Raw genomic sequence first — 19,576 nt, forward strand, 5'->3', positions numbered from 1 at the left:
ACCGATAATCTCACTAAAGTCATCAAGTCGTTTAGGAACAGACCTCACAACAGACTTCAAGAGGCTGTAACCTCAGAAGCTACTGCAGGTTAGCATTTCTCACCTACACATCACATCCAGCATCTCAACAACCGAGGTCGCAGGTGAAACGTACCTGAGGATTTTCCCGTTGGCTCGAGGTACATTTTTTGAAAACTGGATCCCTGATTACCTCCAAATACATACAAAGCCAGGGGCCGGTTTCACAAAGATAGACTTTGACTATGGCTTAGATATAGCAGATAGTCTGACTATCTTCAGTAGGACTACACTGCAGTGAATTCTGGGTAAAATAAGACACTTTTCAAGCGTATCCAACCACTCAGTACAGTTTACCCCTGCTGAAAAAATGTGTTTGTTGAAGCAGTGTAATAGTTATAAGAACATTGTACTAATTTAGCGTTGAGTGTGGTAGAAATGCTTGATTTGTAAAAAAAATGTGGCGACAGTAAACAGCGTTAACCTTGACCTTGAACCTTGAAGATATACAGAAAAGATCTGAGCACATGGTACAAGATGCCAAAAAAGAAATATTTAAGAGGAAGAATCGTAAAACTGGAGGAGGCAGGGCTCAGTAGCTAATTCAGTCCTCATTGTTGTTTTTTTCTAGTAGGTGACTGCGGGCCATAAAAACTCCTTTCCTTCTCATAGCGCTCTCCATAACACCAGCAGCCATGTTCCCTGTAATGTAACTGATTGTAACTGGTGGTTACCGGGGTAACTTAGACCTAAGTTGGTCTAAACTTAGTCTTTATTTGTGTGTCTAACTTTAGATTAGTCTAACACTATAGATAGCTTTGTGAAACCGGTCCCAGGGCGGCTGAAGCTTGACTGGGCTCACCAGTCCAAACCACCAAAACCCTGTTCCAATCAATTAAGTAATTAACAGTCTGAGTCTGGGTTCTGCTCCAAGTTTTTACTGTTGAAAGGAGTTTGGGGCGGCTGTGGCTCAGGAGGTAGAGCGGGTTGGCCGTTAATCGGAAGGTCAGCGGTTCAATCCCTGGTTGCGTGTCGAAGTGTCCTTGGGCAAGATACTGAACCCCGAATTGCCCCTGGCGGCTATTCCGCCAGTGTATGAGTGAGTGTGAATGTTAGTTTCCGTTTGAGCACTTAGGCTCAGTGTATGAATGTGTGTGTGACTGGTGAATGCAGATGTAGTGTAAAAGCGCTTTGAGTGGTCGAAAAGATTAGAAAGGCGCTATACAAGTACGGAGCATTTACATTTTCCTTGTCACAGCTGCCAAGTGCTGGGGGGGAAGTGTTGGGTCTCTGTAAATAATATTAGAGAGAGTACGGTCTAGATGAAAAGTGCAATTAGATAACCTCTTGTGAAATAGCGCTATAGAAATAAAGACAAATATATAGATTGGGAAATTCCGTAACTTCACAGATAGGCAGCGCATTACGAAGGCAGTTCATCAGATCGATTGTCGCCGATCTAACCAGGACGATGCCGTACACACAACGGGCCCAGGATCTCCTTCATAAATAATCATTCGGCTAAGGTGGCAGTTCATTACCCTTCTGATTTCATAACTACGGTGTTCTTAGATTTCTCAGAGATCCACTCTTTTTGTGGACAGGGTCAGGGTTAGGAGACAGCGGTGAATTAACGTTACACTATGAAACGGCAGGGACACCAAATCACAAAAAAGACCAAATCTTACATTATGTTCCTTTAATGTGGAACAGAAGATACTGAACACTCAGCTTGAAAACCTTTTGTCCTAAACCTCAAAAACAGGTTTCATAAAAGGGCAAAATGCCTGTAGCAATGACGGGAATCTTTCCTGCAAGGAGATGTTGGTGGTCTCGTGCTCATTTCTTTTATTCTTTAAACAAATTTGGCCCTGTAGACAGCTTTATTAGTCGGGTTAAGATTCTTTATGATAATCCCATGCAGCTCTTTTGACTAATGGGCTTAGATTGGAAAATGTGCCAGCTGGACATTGTCGCCCTCTTGTTTATCATTGACACTGAGTCGTAGCGGGAGGTGAAGTAAAGATGAAACCCTCTATACAGAGTCTGCAAGCTGATAGTGAGCGTCATACAGTAAGTCTACATGCAGATGATCCTTTGGTATTTATTTCCAATCCAGTGAAAAATTAAAAGCTCTTCTTAACATCATTGGTTAATTGTACAATGTACAATGCGTCTACAATTAATGACTTGTTATAAGCGTATAAACTACTGTTAGTCCTGTTGATTCTCAAACCCAGTGTAACGTTATAACTAAATAAAACTGTAAGGCTACATGATCAACAATAAACCTGCAACCTCTTTCTAGCCAACGTGATGTAAATGATTACGTTTATCGACCACCACAAGTTTGGCAAGTAAACAAACGCTCGTTAATCTTTTCATAACAAACGACGGCGTAAACCTCTCATCAGTTGTAGCTGAAGAAAGAAGTAAGCTAACGTTATGGCCAATGCTGAGCTAAACATGTTTACTAACCTCAGGTTACTAACCTATTTGCATTCAGCGCGTCTTTGTTTGGGTCTTGTTGTATGAAGTTTTAAAGCTAAAGTTTAAGATGAATGTTTGTTTTCCTCTCTCACGCGGCCTCGCGCAGCTGATGCTACATGTTACGTAGGCAGGTTATAGGTAAAAGAGGGAGGGAGTAACGGCAAGCTCATCAGAAGTTTCCTAAAAAATAAACATTGTTCACGAGTCCGAGTCGAGTCTGAAGTCACTGTGTGCGCGACGTGTCGCACTCGAGTCAGACTCTCTAACTCTAAGTCAGAGTCTCTAACTCGAGTCCCCATCTCTGCTGTGTACTCATGAGGTATATTTATGACTGGGTCGTAAATAATCCGAGTTCTTTGGATTGGAAATCCTTAAATCGACTCGAGGAAAGGTCAGAACTGAAATCTGTTTTTCCCTCTATTGTGAACAATCCTGATTTCCAGTCTGAATTGTTTGATGCTGGTTTTAGGCAACAGGGTGATAGCGGCAGAAGCGGCCTTAACTATGTTTTATCCGTTTCAATTGAAAGGGCCCTGACCAACTTGCAAGAACTGAATGATTCACCCATTTTAAATCAGGCCTACATATTTCACTCAATGTGTAATTCGTTATTGCACAGCACTATATTAATGGACAACCCTGAAAGATCTCAGTCTATTCCATGAGGCTGTACGTTACTTTATAGGAGCTACCGTCCCCGTGAAAAACTCTCCCTCATTTTGAGGATTCTGGTGTCTCTGGTTAACTAAATATTTATTTAGAACATAACAGACCTTTCCAGCTACAGCAGACTATATATATATATATATACACACACAACGCATTTCAATCTTAGCCTCTCACTAATGTGAAAACAGCACCGACCTTTCCAAGGCTTTCCATACTGCTGAACACAGCATTTTACAGAACTAATGATGCTGTCTTGGTTTGGATGATGTGGACTGGTTTTAGTCCTCGTTAAGGTTATTACTTTATTTGACAGGGACAGTGAATATAAATTACATTTCTGAAAATGCCAAGTTAGTCAGAAAGGCTCAATTTCAGCTTTCAGGGATTCTGCGATGTTTGATAAAACCATGTTAGGATTGGGTCAGTTAAATTCAGACTCCCCTGATCATTCAGCCTGACTGATGGTTTTCTTACATTCTTGACTCGAGTACCGAGGTCCTGGATGAAGACTTTACGAAGGTTGTTCAGCGTCTGCAGCTCTTTGGCCTGTTGGATGAAACATTATAATTTAGCTGATCTGAGATCTCTCACTGCTGCAGGCAAAGCTTTCATGAATGGGGCAAAAAAGAATCAAGGTACCACAGTCTCCTCCAGACCCTTTAGGTCCTCTTTGGCTTGCTCTCTCTTCTCATTCAGGAACCTGAAACACACAAGCAGAGTTGGAGTTTAAACACTCTGACTGAAAAAATATTAAAAGCTGTATTAATAAAATAAAATAATCTGGTTTTTAATAAAGAGAAACTGTGACTGAGTGTTTGTCCACTGAAGGATCTGATGTTGCCTTTCCATTGTGAATTTTTACATTGAACGTCAGCAAAAGAGTAAACATCGCCAAGGAAAGGGAATCAAAGTCCCTGAGAATCTAATGTGGGAAAACATCCAGTTGTGAGAAATGTATTGTAAACAAAGAATATGAGTTTTTAGAGCACTGAATTGTTGATTTACAAACACTGTGTAATCACAACATTTTAAAGAAGATAATGACTGACTTTCAGATGTTCTAATTGTGAACAGCCGACTAATATACTAGATCATTCAATAATATATAAAGCAATACTGCGGAGAAGTTTTAAAGTCAAGCTCATTTTAAAATACTAAACGTTAAAAGATTAGTTAAACTAGTTAGAACTAGGCTGTGCGATCTCAAACAACTGGGTGGGTGTCCCACCCTCTGAAACCAACCTTTTGTCTAGTTAATCCGGAGGGCGATCTCAGCTGGGTGCAATCAGTCTTAATTCACAACACCTGTATGCAATTATTCTAATATTACTTCAATAAAACCTATCACTGAAGCATCTGGTCCTTGTGTGAAGGCCTACTTGGGGAAAGACGTAGTAAGTCTACCTGTGCAAGTCCACCTACAAGAGTAGCTTTTGTAAGCACACCTAGTCACTTAAAGTCACTGGCTAAAACTGCAATTACACTATGTGTTACCATACTATTCCTGCCGTCTCCGGTGCACAAAACACGTATCGTGCCATTAGGCACAGAAATCAGGCACTGCTCAAGCCTTTAAAACGGACACTACCCACATCTGTTTACAGTCGGCAGTCAACAAAGCTGACTTTATCACTGCTTATGCTAACACATTATCTCTCGGGCTACTGGCGCTCACTGAGACCTGGATCAAACCAGAAAACTAATTTCCAACATATGGAAATTCACACAGCTGCTACCCCAAAATCAATATGCTTCCTTTGAATATCATGCTGTCTTGGTGTCCGCTCTGGTAAAGGTCTCTGTGGTATGTCATATACCGAATGGGTAACTTTGTGGACAAGCTAGACACACTTCAATCCCAGAGCATAGCTATCTGTTATTTGTCCTCGGTGACAGGAACATTTACTAAGACAAATCAAACTCAGCAGACTTCCAGTCTCTGGTTCAGTCCTTTAATCTAACACGGGCTCTCAGCCCCCCGACCCACAAATCTAGCAAGGTGCTTGACCTTAGTCTTTTCCGAAACTGTCAGACTTCTACACGTCTGACCACTATTTCATTCAGTTCACGGTATGCCTACAGGAAAAGCCCATTGTTCCAGCACCGTATGTCTCACACCTCCTCAACCTCCGCAAGAGCGAGGTATCAGAACCTCTGACCTGTACTCATCTCACTACATGCTGGACCCAATTCCAACGAATTTCATCTGCCATATCTCCTACCGTGGTGCCGGCAACAATCACTCGTGTGATAAATACTTCTCTGGCTTTGGGAACCTTCCCAACCACTTTCAAAAGGCCTCGGGTTACACCCTTGCTCAAAACCCCCGCCCTCAACCCTACCCAAGCTGAGAACTATTTCACAGTTTCGCTTCCACCATATTTTATCCAAAACTATCAAACAGGTGGTCTTCAAACAGGTCTCCGAATTCCTCTCACGAAATGTCCTAAATCCATATCAGTCTGGTTTTAAGAGTGCCCACTCTACTGAAACAGCTCTTCTGTCTGTGACAGAAGCCCTAAGGTCAGCTAAAGCTGCAGCCCAATCCTCAGTTCTTATCCTGCTTGAACTATCAGCTGCTTTTGACACAATCAATCATGGGGGTGGTGATGGGGCAGTGGATAAGACACATACCTTTGGTGTGAGAGACCTGGGTTCGAATCCACTGTGAGACACCACTGTGTCCCTGAGCGAGACATTTCAAGGAAAGCACTCCAGAGGTTCGAATCTTACCTCTCGGGGCGTTGCACAAGGTTTTGTGGCAAGGACAATTATCTTCCTCTCACCGCCTCTCCACAGGGGGGCCCCCAAAGCACGGTGCTAGGGCCCCTTCTTCTCAATTTACACCACCTCACTGGGGCCGATCATTCGCTCTGACGGCTTCTCAACACCGCTACGCAGACGATACACAAATCTACCTATCCGTCCAGCCAGATGATCACACCGTCTCGGTGCGGATCGCGGACTGTCTCTCGGATATATCAGCATGGATGATCTCTAAGACTTAAACTCTTGGTCATTGATGCCATACCTGCTATCAGCTCTTACTAGTACTTATTTCTGCCCTTACTAGTATGTATTGTCATTTGTAAATCTCACGCTGTATTGATCCTTTGTTGATGCTTGTATGTTGTTCCTCAGACTAAAGCAAAATAAGTACACAAAACGGCCACAAGATGGCAGTAGAGCTTTCCAGAAAAGGTGCAGCCAGCTAAGAAAAAGGTGGATATCATGCAGAAATCCCGCCTAAGCAGGAGGAGACAGAGGGCTATGAAAGACTGTGTTCGCAAACTGCGCAGTTAGTTCATGTAGAAGTCTGCCAGGATGTAACTTGGGTATTTGTCTTTGAAAAGAATAAAGATTCTTATCGCACTGATTTTTGACTGACTCCAGTAAGTTTTTGGACCACGTTGCTGATTATTTTGGAAAGATTTTTAAAGTGGTGAATATATGTTTTAGGTTTTTAGCTGGCCATTTTCTTCATCACCATCCAAAAGAAAATGATTTTTCCAGAAGATGATGCTGGTCACTGTATTTCCATGGACCTTTGTACAGTGCACTAGGCTAGCATTGTTGTTTTATGGCATCCCACTGGACGGATTTGGGATACATGTGGGACGCAGTACATCCTGTTACATGTCGGAACTGCCGGCATGGCTCTGCGAGAAGTACAATTCAGCTTTCGGTCAACACAACATGTACAGAGGAATTTATTGCTTCAGTTGACTACATTTACCATCAAAACTGACTCCACATAAAACACGGCAAAGTAACCATTTAAACCATCACAGAAGGATTAAGGCTTGTTTTTTTTGTACTTACTTTTGAACTTCACTTTATGCAAACTGAAAATGTGAATTAAAAGAGGTGGAAACACCGAGACTTTTAAGTGAGGCAAAGCAAACTTACAGCAGTTTCTGGAGTTTCTGGTCTTTGTTCTGATCCTCAGCTCTCAGTTTTTCAAAGTCAGACTGAAGCTTTCGGTTTTCCAGCTGCAAAGCCCGACTCACACTACAAAAAAAACACAATTATTCCATTACTGCCACATCACCGACAGAGCTGTAGCCTCAAAATACTTAATAAATAACGTACTCTTTGAGCTGGTCGACATCTCTCTGCTTCTGCTCAATCTCATCTCGGAGGCGACTCAGCTGTTTTTGATGAACCTCTCTGTGGTTCTCCATCTGTTCCTCCAGAGTTCTCTACAGATCATACAGCAGGAACACTTTAGTTCTTTAACTCGCTTCATTTACCTACAGCCTCTGATCAGAAACAGTGTGACAACATGAGAGGATTTTACCTTCATCTCAACAGCATCTTTCAGTCTGCTCATGTGTTCTTTCTCTTTGTCCATCACGGTCACCTCGTGCATTTGACCTAACACACACACACACACACACACACACACACACACACACACACACACACCAGTTTTTATCTTAAAGCTGTTGTGTTTAACAAAGATTTTCTGACAGAACAAACTGAGTTTGTTCTCATCTCTAATCTGTTTGATGTTAACAGACAGCTGCCAGCCAATCAGAGAGCAGTGTTTCCTGTAACCATGGTGACATTGTCTGACCTTGAGCATTGAGTTTAGCGACCTCCTCCATCAGAGCGTCCTGACTCTCCTCCAGCTTCCTCTTCTTCTGCTCCACCTTCTGCAGGTCGTCTGTCAGGGATGCAATCTTCGCCTGGAGCTGCAACAAACACACGGAGGACAATCAGCATTCAAATAAAAACGACCATTATTATAAGCTGTTTTTAACTCCCTTAAACTAAACCGTGCAGATCAGAACCCATCAGAACCTCCATTTAGCCTGCTACCTGCGAGACGAGCAGCTGGCAGGTGTTGAGCTCCTTCTCGTTGGCCTCCACCCTGCAGATGTTCTCAGTCAGGTTGACCTCCAGCTGTTTGCTGCGGTTCACCAGAGACTTGACCTCAGACTTCATCTTACTGACGTAGAGACGAGCTGTGGTGAACTCCTCCTCCATCACTCCGCTCGTCTCCGTCATCTGAAGAAAGACAGAAAGAGATACTGACGGGACAGCAGGCGGGTTTCCATACCCGGATCCTTCGAAGGGACACAGCGAGTACCCGGATCCTTCGAAGGGACACAGCGAGTACCCGGATCCTTCGAAGGGACACAGCGAGTACCCGGTCCAAGTGGCTGTTTTCTTATCCAGCCAAACAGGCAACAGGATATTTATCTGTTTTTTAAACTTTTTTTGTAAAGATGAGTGTGATGAGTGAAATGTGACACAGTAGAAAAAGAATTGCATACTTACAGCTTTGAGGTCTGTGGTACCAAGGACACTGCCGATGTCACTGAGGTCTCTGAGCAGCAGACTGAGGATGTCTGCTGACCTCTTCTTATGATGAGAACTGACCTCCTGCAGGGTGGACAACTCCCTTTGAACCGCCTCGAGACTCACCTGGAAACACAGGACAAAAAGAACAGCTGATCTCTACCAAACATACAACAAATTCCTGCTGTCCTAGAATCTTAACAGCCCAACATCCTACCATCCTAATGTCTAATGTCCACCTTTTCTACCGTCCAACTATCTTACCAGCCAAACATCCTACCATCCTAATGTCCAATTTCCACCTTTTCTACCGTCCAACTATCTTACCAGCCAAACATCCTACCATCTTAATGTCCAATTTCCACCTTTTCTACCGTCCAACTATCTTACCAGCCAAACATTCTACCATCCTAATGTCCAATTTCCACCTTTTCTACCGTCCAACTATCTTACCACCCAAACATCCTACCATCCTAATGTCCAATTTCCACCTTTTCTACCGTCCAACTATCTTACCACCCAAACATCCTACCATCCTAATGTCCAATTTCCACCTTTTCTACCGTCCAACTATCTTACCAGCCAAACATCCTACCATCCTAATGTCCAATTTCCACCTTTTCTACCGTCCAACTATCTTACCACCCAAACATCCTACCATCCTAATGTCCAATTTCCACCTTTTCTACCGTCCAACTATCTTACCACCCAAACATCCTACCATCCTAATGTCCAATTTCCACCTTTTCTACTGTCCAACTATCTTACCAGCCAAACATTCTACCATCCTAATGTCCAATTTCCACCTTTTCTACCGTCCAACTATCTTACCAGCCCAACATCCTACCATCCTAATGTCCAATTTCCACCTTTTCTACCGTCCAACTATCTTACCAGCCCAACATCCTACCATCCTAATGTCCAATTTCCACCTTTTCTACCGTCCAACTATCTTACCAGCCAAACATTCTACCATCCTAATGTCCAATTTCCACCTTTTCTACCGTCCAACTATCTTACCACCCAAACATCCTACCATCCTAATGTCCAATTTCCACCTTTTCTACCGTCCAACTATCTTACCAGCCAAACATTCTACCATCCTAATGTCCAATTTCCACCTTTTCTACCGTCCAACTATCTTACCAGCCAAACATTCTACCATCCTAATGTCCAATTTCCACCTTTTCTACCGTCCAACTATCTTACCACCCAAACATTCTACCATCCTAATGTCTAACGTCCCCCTTTTCTACCGTCCAACTATCTTACCAGCCAAACATTCTACCATCCTAATGTCCAATGTCCACCTTTTCTACCGTCCAACTATCTTACCAGCCAAACATTCTACCGTCCTAATGTCCACCTTTTCTACCGTCCTATCTTACCACCCAAACATTCTACCGTCCTAATGTCCAATGTCCACCTTTTCTACCGTCCAACTATCTTACCAGCCAAACATTCTACCATCCTAATGTCCAATTTCCACCTTTTCTACCGTCCAACTATCTTACCAGCCCAACATCCTACCATCCTAATGTCCAATTTCCACCTTTTCTACCGTCCAACTATCTTACCAGCCAAACATTCTACCATCCTAATGTCCAATTTCCACCTTTTCTACCGTCCAACTATCTTACCACCCAAACATTCTACCCTCCTAATGTCTAACGTCCCCCTTTTCTACCGTCCAACTATCTTACCACCCAAACATTCTACCATCCTAATGTCCAATTTCCACCTTTTCTACCGTCCAACTATCTTACCACCCAAACATTCTACCATCCTAATGTCCAATTTCCACCTTTTCTACCGTCCAACTATCTTACCAGCCAAACATTCTACCATCCTAATGTCTAATGTCCACCTTTTCTACCGTCCAACTATCTTACCACCCAAACATTCTACCGTCCTAATGTCCACCTTTTCTACCGTCCTATCTTACCACCCAAACATTCTACCGTCCTAATGTCCAATGTCCACCTTTTCTACCGTCCAACTATCTTACCACCCAAACATTCTACCATCCTAATGTCCAATTTCCACCTTTTCTACCGTCCAACTATCTTACCACCCAAACATTCTACCGTCCTAATGTCCAATGTCCACCTTTTCTACCGTCCTATCTTACCACCCAAACATTCTACCGTCCTAATGTCTAATGTCCACCTTTTCTACCGTCCAACTATCTTACCACCCAAACATTCTACCATCCTAATGTCCAATTTTCACCTTTTCTACCGTCCAACTATCTTACCAGCCAAACATTCTACCATCCTAATGTCCAATTTCCACCTTTTCTACCGTCCTATCTTACCACCCAAACATTCTACCATCCTAATGTCTAATGTCCACCTTTTCTACTGTCCAACTACCTTACCACCCAAACATTCTACCGTCCTAATGTCCAATTTCCACCTTTTCTACCGTCCAACTATCTTACCACCCAAACATTCTACCGTCCTAATGTCCAATTTCCACCTTTTCTACCGTCCAACTATCTTACCAGCCAAACATTCTACCATCCTAATGTCCAATTTCCACCTTTTCTACCGTCCTATCTTACCACCCAAACATTCTACCATCCTAATGTCCAATTTCCACCTTTTCTACCGTCCAACTATCTTACCACCCAAACATTCTACCATCCTAATGTCCAATTTCCACCTTTTCTACCGTCCAACTATCTTACCACCCAAACATTCTACCATCCTAATGTCCAATTTCCACCTTTTCTACCGTCCAACTATCTTACCACCCAAACATTCTACCATCCTAATGTCTAATGTCCACCTTTTCAACCGTACAACTATCTTACCACCCAAACATCCTACCATCCTAATGTCCAATTTCCACCTTTTCTACCGTCCAACTATCTTACCACCCAAACATTCTACCCTCCTAATGTCTAACGTCCCCCTTTTCTACCGTCCTACTATCTTACCACCCAAACATTCTACCATCCTAATGTCTAACACACTGACATCCATCTGTCCTACCATCTTATAGCCATACTTTATGTGGACTTACAGTTTTGTGTGCGAGCTCCTCGTTCAGCTGTTCATTGCAGCGGTTCTTGTTCTCCACCTCTTGGCTCTTGTGGTCGTAGTTGACAGCCAGCTCCTCCAGCGCCTGCAGCACCTCCTTCACCTCCTCTTTGGCCGACTCACTGTCCCTCTGCAGCCGCGACAGCTCCTCCTGCAGACGCTCGTAGTCTTGATGGCCCGATGCCAACAGCTTGATGGATTATGAAGAGGTGGAGGGATGATGATTAGATCCACGGGGGGAGATTTGTGCAGCACAAGTTGTAATGCTCAGGTGAGACTCACCTCGTCCTGTTCAATCAGCTGCTGTTTGAGTTTCTCAGCTGTTTGACTGTGATGGTTGATCTCATCGTCCTGAAACATGAGGCGTCAGATGTTTAATGTTTTGAATACTCAAACAGAACAATTCTATTCAATTCAGTTTTATTAATATAGCAGCAAATCACAACAACAGTTATCTCAGAGCACTTTTCACAAAGAGCAGGTCTAGACCGTACTCTGTGAAAACCAACAGTTCCCACCAAGAGCAGCACTAGGAGACAGAGGCAAGGAAAAACTTCCTTTAAGAGGCAGAAACCTCGAGCAGAACCATGACTCAGGGTGGGCGGCCATCTGCCTCCACCGGTTGGGGGTGAAGGAGAGAGAGAGAGAGAAAGGCAGCCTACACAATAACAATATACACACAGAAGTACAGACAGTAAAGATAATGTTCAGACTGAATAATATAGGAACAAGAGGGTCTGAGCTGGGACAGGTAAGACTCCCCTAACTACACAAACTCTCATGCTGTCTGGGCTCCTACTCAGGGTGGAGGTGTTACTTTAATCATTTTTATTCGTTTGAGGCTCTGGAATTAAAACCATCAGCTATACGTAGCTTTGTGAAAGTAAACTGATCCCTCCCTCTGGTACTCTGTATACCTCCAGGCCCTCACTCACAATTTGTAAAGGAATCTTATTTCTAGAGATCCACAGACTGCAGTTTTTTTGGCTGATTTAAATTTCTGATGTTTAAAGTCTGACATGCTGATTCTAGCTGATCCAAAGTTCTTTCTTTATATAGATAGATAGATAGATAGATAGATATAGAACTATAACTGAGAGCATACACAAACATTTCTATAGCTTCTCTTTATTAGGATCCCTTATCAGTGTATAAGTATTGGCTGTTTTTCCTGGGGTCCATTCAACTGCTGCAGTCTTGTCTCAGCACCAGAGCCTGTAGACCATAACTATAGACCAGTCTCTGGCCTTCCAGTAAAGAAACCATACCCTGATCCAGGATCTCTCAATAACTATAGACCAGTCTCTGACCTAGTTTGTGTTCATCCTGCCAACAGGAATTCAACAGATTGCAAACGTTGTGATGTGGACTGGTTCTCTCTAAAGCCCCCTGCTGTTCATGCTTCTGTGCCCTAAAAGCTGCCAAGCTGTGCATGCTGTTGTCCTCTGTGTTGATTGGTCTGTCCTCTCTGCAGAGAAGCTGCTCACCTGTCCCCCTGGATCCATTATTTTTTACTATCTACATTTTGTTAGGGCCCACTGAAACTAAAGGAATTCTTATTTTTCTTTTATCAACAGCCCAAAGGTTCTCGAAGACTCACGAAACTTTGCACAGACGTCAGACGTGATGGAAATGGGTCTCATGCATGTGTGCAGAAAATAACTCGCTAGCGCCCCCTACAAAACTTCAACAAAGCACTACTTTTCACCTACATGCACAATATTTTTGTTGGACATGTATCATATCTTGGACCCATACCCTAAACCCAACAGGAAGTCAGCCATTTTGAATTGAAGGTGAAATTTGCCCAGAAGACATTCACTAATACCCATAGCGCCACCTGCTGGCAACAGGAAGTAAGGCCTGTGTGACACTCAAAGTGTGGTCCGCACTTGATGTTCTGGTACACAACATAGAATTACCAGGTGTTCTCTAGCACCACATAGGGGACACAGGAAGCGACCTTTAACTCTCCTGTCTGCTGCTTTTCCTGAGCTTTCTGAAACGTTGTCCCTGTTTTTTGGGGAGTTTTCCCACGTTTGAATCGAGGGTGTAAGGACAGAGGGTATGGTATGCTGTGCAGACTGTAAAGCCCTCAGGCAGACTGTAATTTTTGACTTTGGGCTGTATATAAATACTCGACCTTGTAATGCAGGTAAGACTTACCTTGTCGTCCAGCTGATGATACAGGTCGGTGATGAGCGTCTCGTACTGCGTCTTCTCCTCTTCTAACAGAGGGACAGGGGGCGGGGCCAAACTTTCAATCACTGCTGCTGTTTCACTGCTGCTGCTTTTCTTATTTCTGCTGCTCAGCTGCTCCTCCACAGGTACAGACTCACCTGCAGAAGTTAAGAAAGGTTCAGCCTGACAGGCGACGCAGAGAAAACCATTTCACTGGTTTTAATTCCCTCTGGAAAATTACCTGTTAGCTGCTGACCTGTTAGCCGCTGAGCCGTTAGCTGCTGAGCCGTTAGCCGCTGACCTGTTAGCTGCTGAGCCGTTAGCTGCTGAGCCGTTAGCCCCTGACCTGTTAGCTGAGCTTTTAGCGCCAACTCAGCTCTTCAAATAAAGGTGGAAACAGCTGATCGTAGTGGTCAACGGCTTCCGCCTTCAACATGATATAACTTTAACGGCATACTTGGACGTGTGGAAACATCACCTTACTGTGCACCAGTTTAGTAGGGAAAAACTGTCCAATCAGAGCAGAGTATGTAAATTCTGTGTTAAACACTCTTCAGGCTGATGAGAGACTAGATCCGTAGCGGTTTATAACAAAGCTCTGAGCAAGGCAAGCCTTGTTCTCTGGTCTCATCAATGAAAACAGGAATAACACAAAAGGATTGTTTTCTAAACTTTAAACTACTTAGCGATACAGAGGGTTAGGGGTTAGGTAATGGGTAAGGAAATCTGAGAGTGTTTTCCATTTTACTTTTTCAGATTGTTGTGTTTTACAATTTAAGCACATTTGGTCATCAGAAATATTCATGTAGTGGATGTATAAAAGTTGAGCAACTCAATAAAAAAATATTAAAAATGCAATCAATATCACTGAATTTGATGTATCTAACCAATTGTGCATCTAGAAATGTTGAAATGTAGGCCTATATGAAACTATTTATGGGCACAATTCACAATGAATGTATTATTGCATACTTTTTTGGCAGGACAGCTTCCATGCTGCTTGATCCAGCTTTTTATTTTTTCCAACAGTAAAAACTTCAATATGACGACATGTGTGTGTCACGGTAGTTCTGCCTAAGCACTCACAGTTCTTACCCTCTCTTTTGCTCGGTGTGTGCTTCCTTTAGGCAATATTACCTGGAAACACTCCATAAACTTTCATTGTTATGCAGATGATACTCAGTTATATCTATCAATTAAGCCAGATCGAACTAATCAGTAAGTAACCCCTGTAAGGTTTAGTGTTAGGGGTTCTGATGCTTCTGTAAGGCATTAGTATTAGGGGTTCTGGTGCTTCTGTAAGGCATTAGTGTTAGGGGTTCTGGTGCTTCTGTAAGGCATTAGTGTTAGGGGTTCTGATGCTTCTGTAAGGCATTAGTATTAGGGGTTCTGGTGCTTCTGTAAGGCATTAGTGTTAGGGGTTCTGGTGCTTCTGTAAGGCATTAGTGTTAGGGGTTCTGGTGCCTCTGTAAGGGGTTCTGGTGCCTCTGTAAGGCATTAGTGTTAGGGGTTCTGGTGCCTCTGTAAGGGGTTCTGGTGCCTCTGTAAGGGGTTAGGGGTTCTGGTGCCTCTGTAAGGCGTTAGTGTTAGGGGTTCTGGTGCCTCTGTAAGGGGTTAGGGGTTCTGGTTCCTCTGTAAGGCATTAGTGTTAGGGGTTCTGGTGCCTCTGTAAGGGGTTCTGGTGCCTCTGTAAGGGGTTAGGAGTTCTGGTGCCTCTGTAAGGCGTTAGTGTTGGGGGTTCTGGTGCCTCTGTAAGGGGTTAAGGGTTCTGGTTCCTCTGTAAGGCATTAGTGTTAGGGGTTCTGGTGCCTCTGTAAGGGGTTCTGGTGCCTCTGTAAGGGGTTAGGAGTTCTGGTGCCTCTGTAAGGCGTTAGTGTTAGGGGTTCTGGTGCCTCTGTAAGGGGTTAAGGGTTCTGGTTCCTCTGTAAGGCATTAGTGTTAGGGGTTCTGGTGCCTCTGTAAGGGGTTAGGGGTTCTGGTGCCTCTGTAAGGGGTTCTGGTGCCTCTGTAAGGGGTTAGGGGTTCTGGTGCCTCTGTAAGGCATTAGTGTTACGGGCTCTGGTGCCTCTGTAAGGGGTTCTGGTGCCTCTGTAAGGGGTTAGGGGTTCTGGTGCCTCTGTAAGTCATTAGTGTTACGGGCTCTGGTGCCTCTGTAAGGGGTTCTGGTGCCTCTGTAAGGGGTTAGGGGTTCTGGTACCTCTGTAAGGGGTTCTGGTGCCTCTGTAAGGGCTTAGGGGTTCTGGTGCCTCTGTAATGTGGATGCTGTATTCCTGTGGTTACCTTTCCTCCAGCGCTTCAGCTCAGTCTCCAGTTTCTGTATCATGATACTCAGACTCCTGCTCTTCTCTTTCTCCTTCTCATATTTCTTCTTCCACTCTTCGGCGGTCAGCTCCAGGTTCACCGACACTGTGTTCTTTATGGTTTTAGCTCTGAAGCACAGAAACATCATAGGAAGTTAACACTCAGGTAACTGTCAGGTCAGATGATGGACAAAGTGCCTTATGGGATCACAGCGCTGACCATCCTGTTGCTGTACAATAAATGATGCAAGATTGAGACTAAATGTTTCCATGACCTGCTTTAAAAGGCTGACAGTGTTTTGACTGAAGCCAAAGGATTTGAAGAAGGCATCAGTGTAATGTTTGAATGTGTAGCCCCTCCATCGGGCGACCAATGATCTGCTGTTCTTTAACTGGGGAACAACTTTGGATCACTTCTACAACACAGTTAACAGTGCCTATCACGCCGTCCCCCGTGCTGCTCTGGGACACTCTGACCACGTCACGGTCCACCTGATTCCTGCATACGGGCCGAAAATAAAACTTTGTAAACCTGTAGTAAAGAAGTGGAGCTTCTGACTGCCACTTACAGTCTGCACGAGTTTACTGATGCTGTGATGTCCTACATCAGTTTCAGCGAGGACAGCTGTGCACCAACACACACCAGGGTGAGTTATAACAGTGACAAACCCTGGTCTACAGCTAAACTCAGACAGCTAAGGTTGGAAAAGGAGGAGGAATTTAGGAGTGGGTGCAGGGCTTTAAAGTACAGGTTTAGCAAAGAGGTGCAAGACGTTAAACGACTGTACTCTAAAGGACCAGTTCTCTGCAAACGATCCCCTCCTCATCTCAGAGAGGGCAGTCAACAGACTATTCAAGAGGCAGAAACCCCACAAAGCAGCTGGGCCGGACTCTGTCTCTGACTCTGACATGGCATGTGCCAGCCTGCTTCAAAGCCTCTACCATCAACCTGCTCTCCCATCTGAGCGTGCCGGACTCCACCAACATGTCTCTGACTCCAGGATCATCAGCACCGGTTCCCCTCAAAACAGCGTTCTTTGCCCCCTGCTGTTGAACATCACCTCCCTCACCAAGAAGGCCCAGCAGAGGATGTACTTCCTGCAGCAGCCTGCCAAAGACAATGATGGTGCACTTCTACACCGCCATCATTGAGTCCATCCTCACCTCCTCCATCACCATCTGGTACGCTGCTGCCACCGCCAGGGACAAGGGCAGGCTGCAGCGTATCATTCACTCTGCAGAGAAGGTGATTGGCTGCAATCTTCCTTCTCTTCTGGACCTGTACGCCTCCAGGACTCTGAGGCGAGCAGGAAAGATTGCAGCTGACTCCTCCCACCCCGGACACAAACTGCTTCAGACTCTCCCCTCTGGCAGGGCTCAGCCACTTTCAGTAAGTGTGTTGTTTGCCTGTATGAACTTTGTGTGGTGGTCAAGAACAAAAGCTTGTCAATAAAAGAGAGTTCAGGGGACGTGTGTGTGCAGGATTCTTTTTCTTTCCAAGCCAAGAGTTTGTGATCCTACGCACCTGCAGACTTCACTTTACATTTCTTTGAAATGACTTTATGAGCCAGCCAGCGAGCTGATGCAGTGATGTCAGTTACATGGTAATATCTGTTTGAACAGGCGCCACCATAAGCTGCTTGTCACACACAGACTGGGCTGCACTTGGTTTCTAATCAAACTCTCATTTCAGTGACTATGTGTTCAACAGGAACAGCGATGGCGGCTGGTTTACACCGGCCTACAACCTTTAGGCCTATCACAGGATATGTTTGGAAAGACTCATGCCGTAAAACTAAAAAGGAATACAAAACTAAATCTGCCTTTTTAGATAAACATCTGGTCCTGTTGGTGGCGCCAGAGGAAGATCAGAGGGCGCCCAGCAGCGTTCTGATGAGTGAATATTAACTGCAGAGGTCATTAAAGCTGCTCTGTAGTTCAGACATCTTGTCCTGGACTAAAGAGTTGGACCGACTGACGGCAGCTACACCAGCAGCCTCGTCTGGATTTAATTCTTTATTCCAAAGGAACATCTGTGAGATGTGCTCCTGTACAGGGCTGGGGTTCCTGTACCTCTGTCCGAACATGAGGGTGGACTTGGTTTCAGCCTCGTTGTAAACAGACGGAGAGCAGCAGATGATGATGGTGGTTCGACAGTTTCCTCCCAGAGAGTCCTGCAGGATTCGAGTCATCTTACTGTCTCTGTACGGGACGTGGGTTTTCTACAAACAGAGAGATAAGATCCACACACGGGTTTTAGTGGCGAGGGTGGAGTGTAGCAATGTGACATTTAGATACGGCTGAATATTTAGTTTCATTTAGTCATGTGAGGGTTAGGAACCTGAAGCTCACCGTTCCTTCACTCAGAGCAGCGATGACGTTACCGAGAGCAGACAGAGACTTGTTGATGTTCTTGGCTTCGTCCAGCACGGCGCCTTCTGCTCCCGTTTTACTCACCTGAAGAAAACATCATCATCATCAGCTGTTTGTGAAATAACTGGGACGAGGCCGATGAACGTCTGAATGATGAAGTAATAATCAGCCATCTGTTCCTGTATATAATCAGTTTGAATGATACATTTTTACGACCCGTGGGCCGTTTATGTGGATATGGGATGTCAGGAACAACCTGAGGAGCGCGGCTGATTCCACTCTCCTAATCAGTGAGAGTATAAGGGCCGGAGAAGCAAGCTGCTGTGGTGAGAGTATGGTGGTCTACAGCCAAAGAGACCGGAGTCTGCGGCGAGCGCGTGGCAGCGACCGGCAGTGGGAGTCCTGCGGTTTAGTGTAGAGATTTACTGTTTTTGTTTGCACGCTGTGCTTGTGTTCCTAACATTGATGGATTTCAGATAACTGCCAGAGTGCTGCTCTCTGGAGGTTTCTGCGCTGACATGTAGAGGAACTGCCTCTGGCATGTTGGGAAATGTTACTGCTCCTCCTAAACATTCTGATAAAGGCCAAAGCCCAGCGGTGTTGGGATGTGATCATGAAATAACCTTCTCGCTGCCTGCCAGGTCGACCAGGTACAACTTCCCCGACAGTTTCATCTCCGTCTCCACGTTCTCCTGCTTGATGTTGATCAGAAAAATACTGTGACTGCGAGAGCTGTGCTCGTTCATATCTGCAAGACGAAACAGAGGGAAACACAGCTTCATCAATAAACTCCTCAGAACCAGGCGTGTTGGTCAGTGTTTAACTGCAGCCTCCAGGGGGCGCTATGACGATTTATCTAGGAAGAGTCTTTCTGGAGGAGAAACCTGTATCTGAGGTTAAAGAACTCTAAGAAGAATAATAATGGCAACAAGAACACTAGACGTAGGAGTGAAGGTATAATAGCATTAGCAGTACTTTCAGAAGTAGTAATGTGTTTATGGACTCAAATCATGCAAACCTGCTGAACTAAATGCTTATACTCAGCTCTTGGCCACAACTCTAGGGCTAGTCTTAGACCTGGACTTGTGATTTGAACCCCACGTAAAGAAAGTTATAGTTCAGCTGTGTGTTTATCATTTGAGAAATCTAGCCAGAGTCAAGTCTTTAATTTCAGCCACAGATCTGCAGAAA

The 19,576-nt window shown here is 44.4% G+C and overlaps 1 protein-coding gene across 1 annotated transcript in view; it reads right to left on the bottom strand.

Moving 5' to 3' along the window:
- LOC119904109 (kinesin heavy chain-like) overlaps positions 1-19,576 on the bottom strand; it is a 39,436-nt gene that overhangs the window by 2,358 nt on the left and 17,502 nt on the right. Inside the window, exons 8-22 of the mRNA XM_038720520.1 lie at positions 19,009-19,133; positions 18,365-18,469; positions 18,086-18,234; positions 15,993-16,141; positions 13,698-13,870; positions 11,814-11,882; positions 11,515-11,721; positions 8,464-8,610; positions 8,002-8,190; positions 7,757-7,874; positions 7,478-7,554; positions 7,270-7,379; positions 7,087-7,188; positions 3,817-3,877; positions 3,652-3,723 (exon numbers count right to left, since the gene is read on the bottom strand). Coding sequence (XP_038576448.1) covers positions 3,652-3,723; positions 3,817-3,877; positions 7,087-7,188; positions 7,270-7,379; positions 7,478-7,554; positions 7,757-7,874; positions 8,002-8,190; positions 8,464-8,610; positions 11,515-11,721; positions 11,814-11,882; positions 13,698-13,870; positions 15,993-16,141; positions 18,086-18,234; positions 18,365-18,469; positions 19,009-19,133 — 1,853 coding nt within the window. The remainder of the gene's footprint in view (positions 1-3,651; positions 3,724-3,816; positions 3,878-7,086; positions 7,189-7,269; positions 7,380-7,477; positions 7,555-7,756; positions 7,875-8,001; positions 8,191-8,463; positions 8,611-11,514; positions 11,722-11,813; positions 11,883-13,697; positions 13,871-15,992; positions 16,142-18,085; positions 18,235-18,364; positions 18,470-19,008; positions 19,134-19,576) is intronic.

This window comes from Micropterus salmoides, unplaced genomic scaffold (assembly GCF_014851395.1).
Source record: "Micropterus salmoides isolate LMB-PRFRI ecotype aquatic unplaced genomic scaffold, ASM1485139v1 Ms_hic_scaffold_15, whole genome shotgun sequence".
NCBI classification, from domain to species: Eukaryota; Metazoa; Chordata; class Actinopteri; order Centrarchiformes; family Centrarchidae; genus Micropterus; species Micropterus salmoides.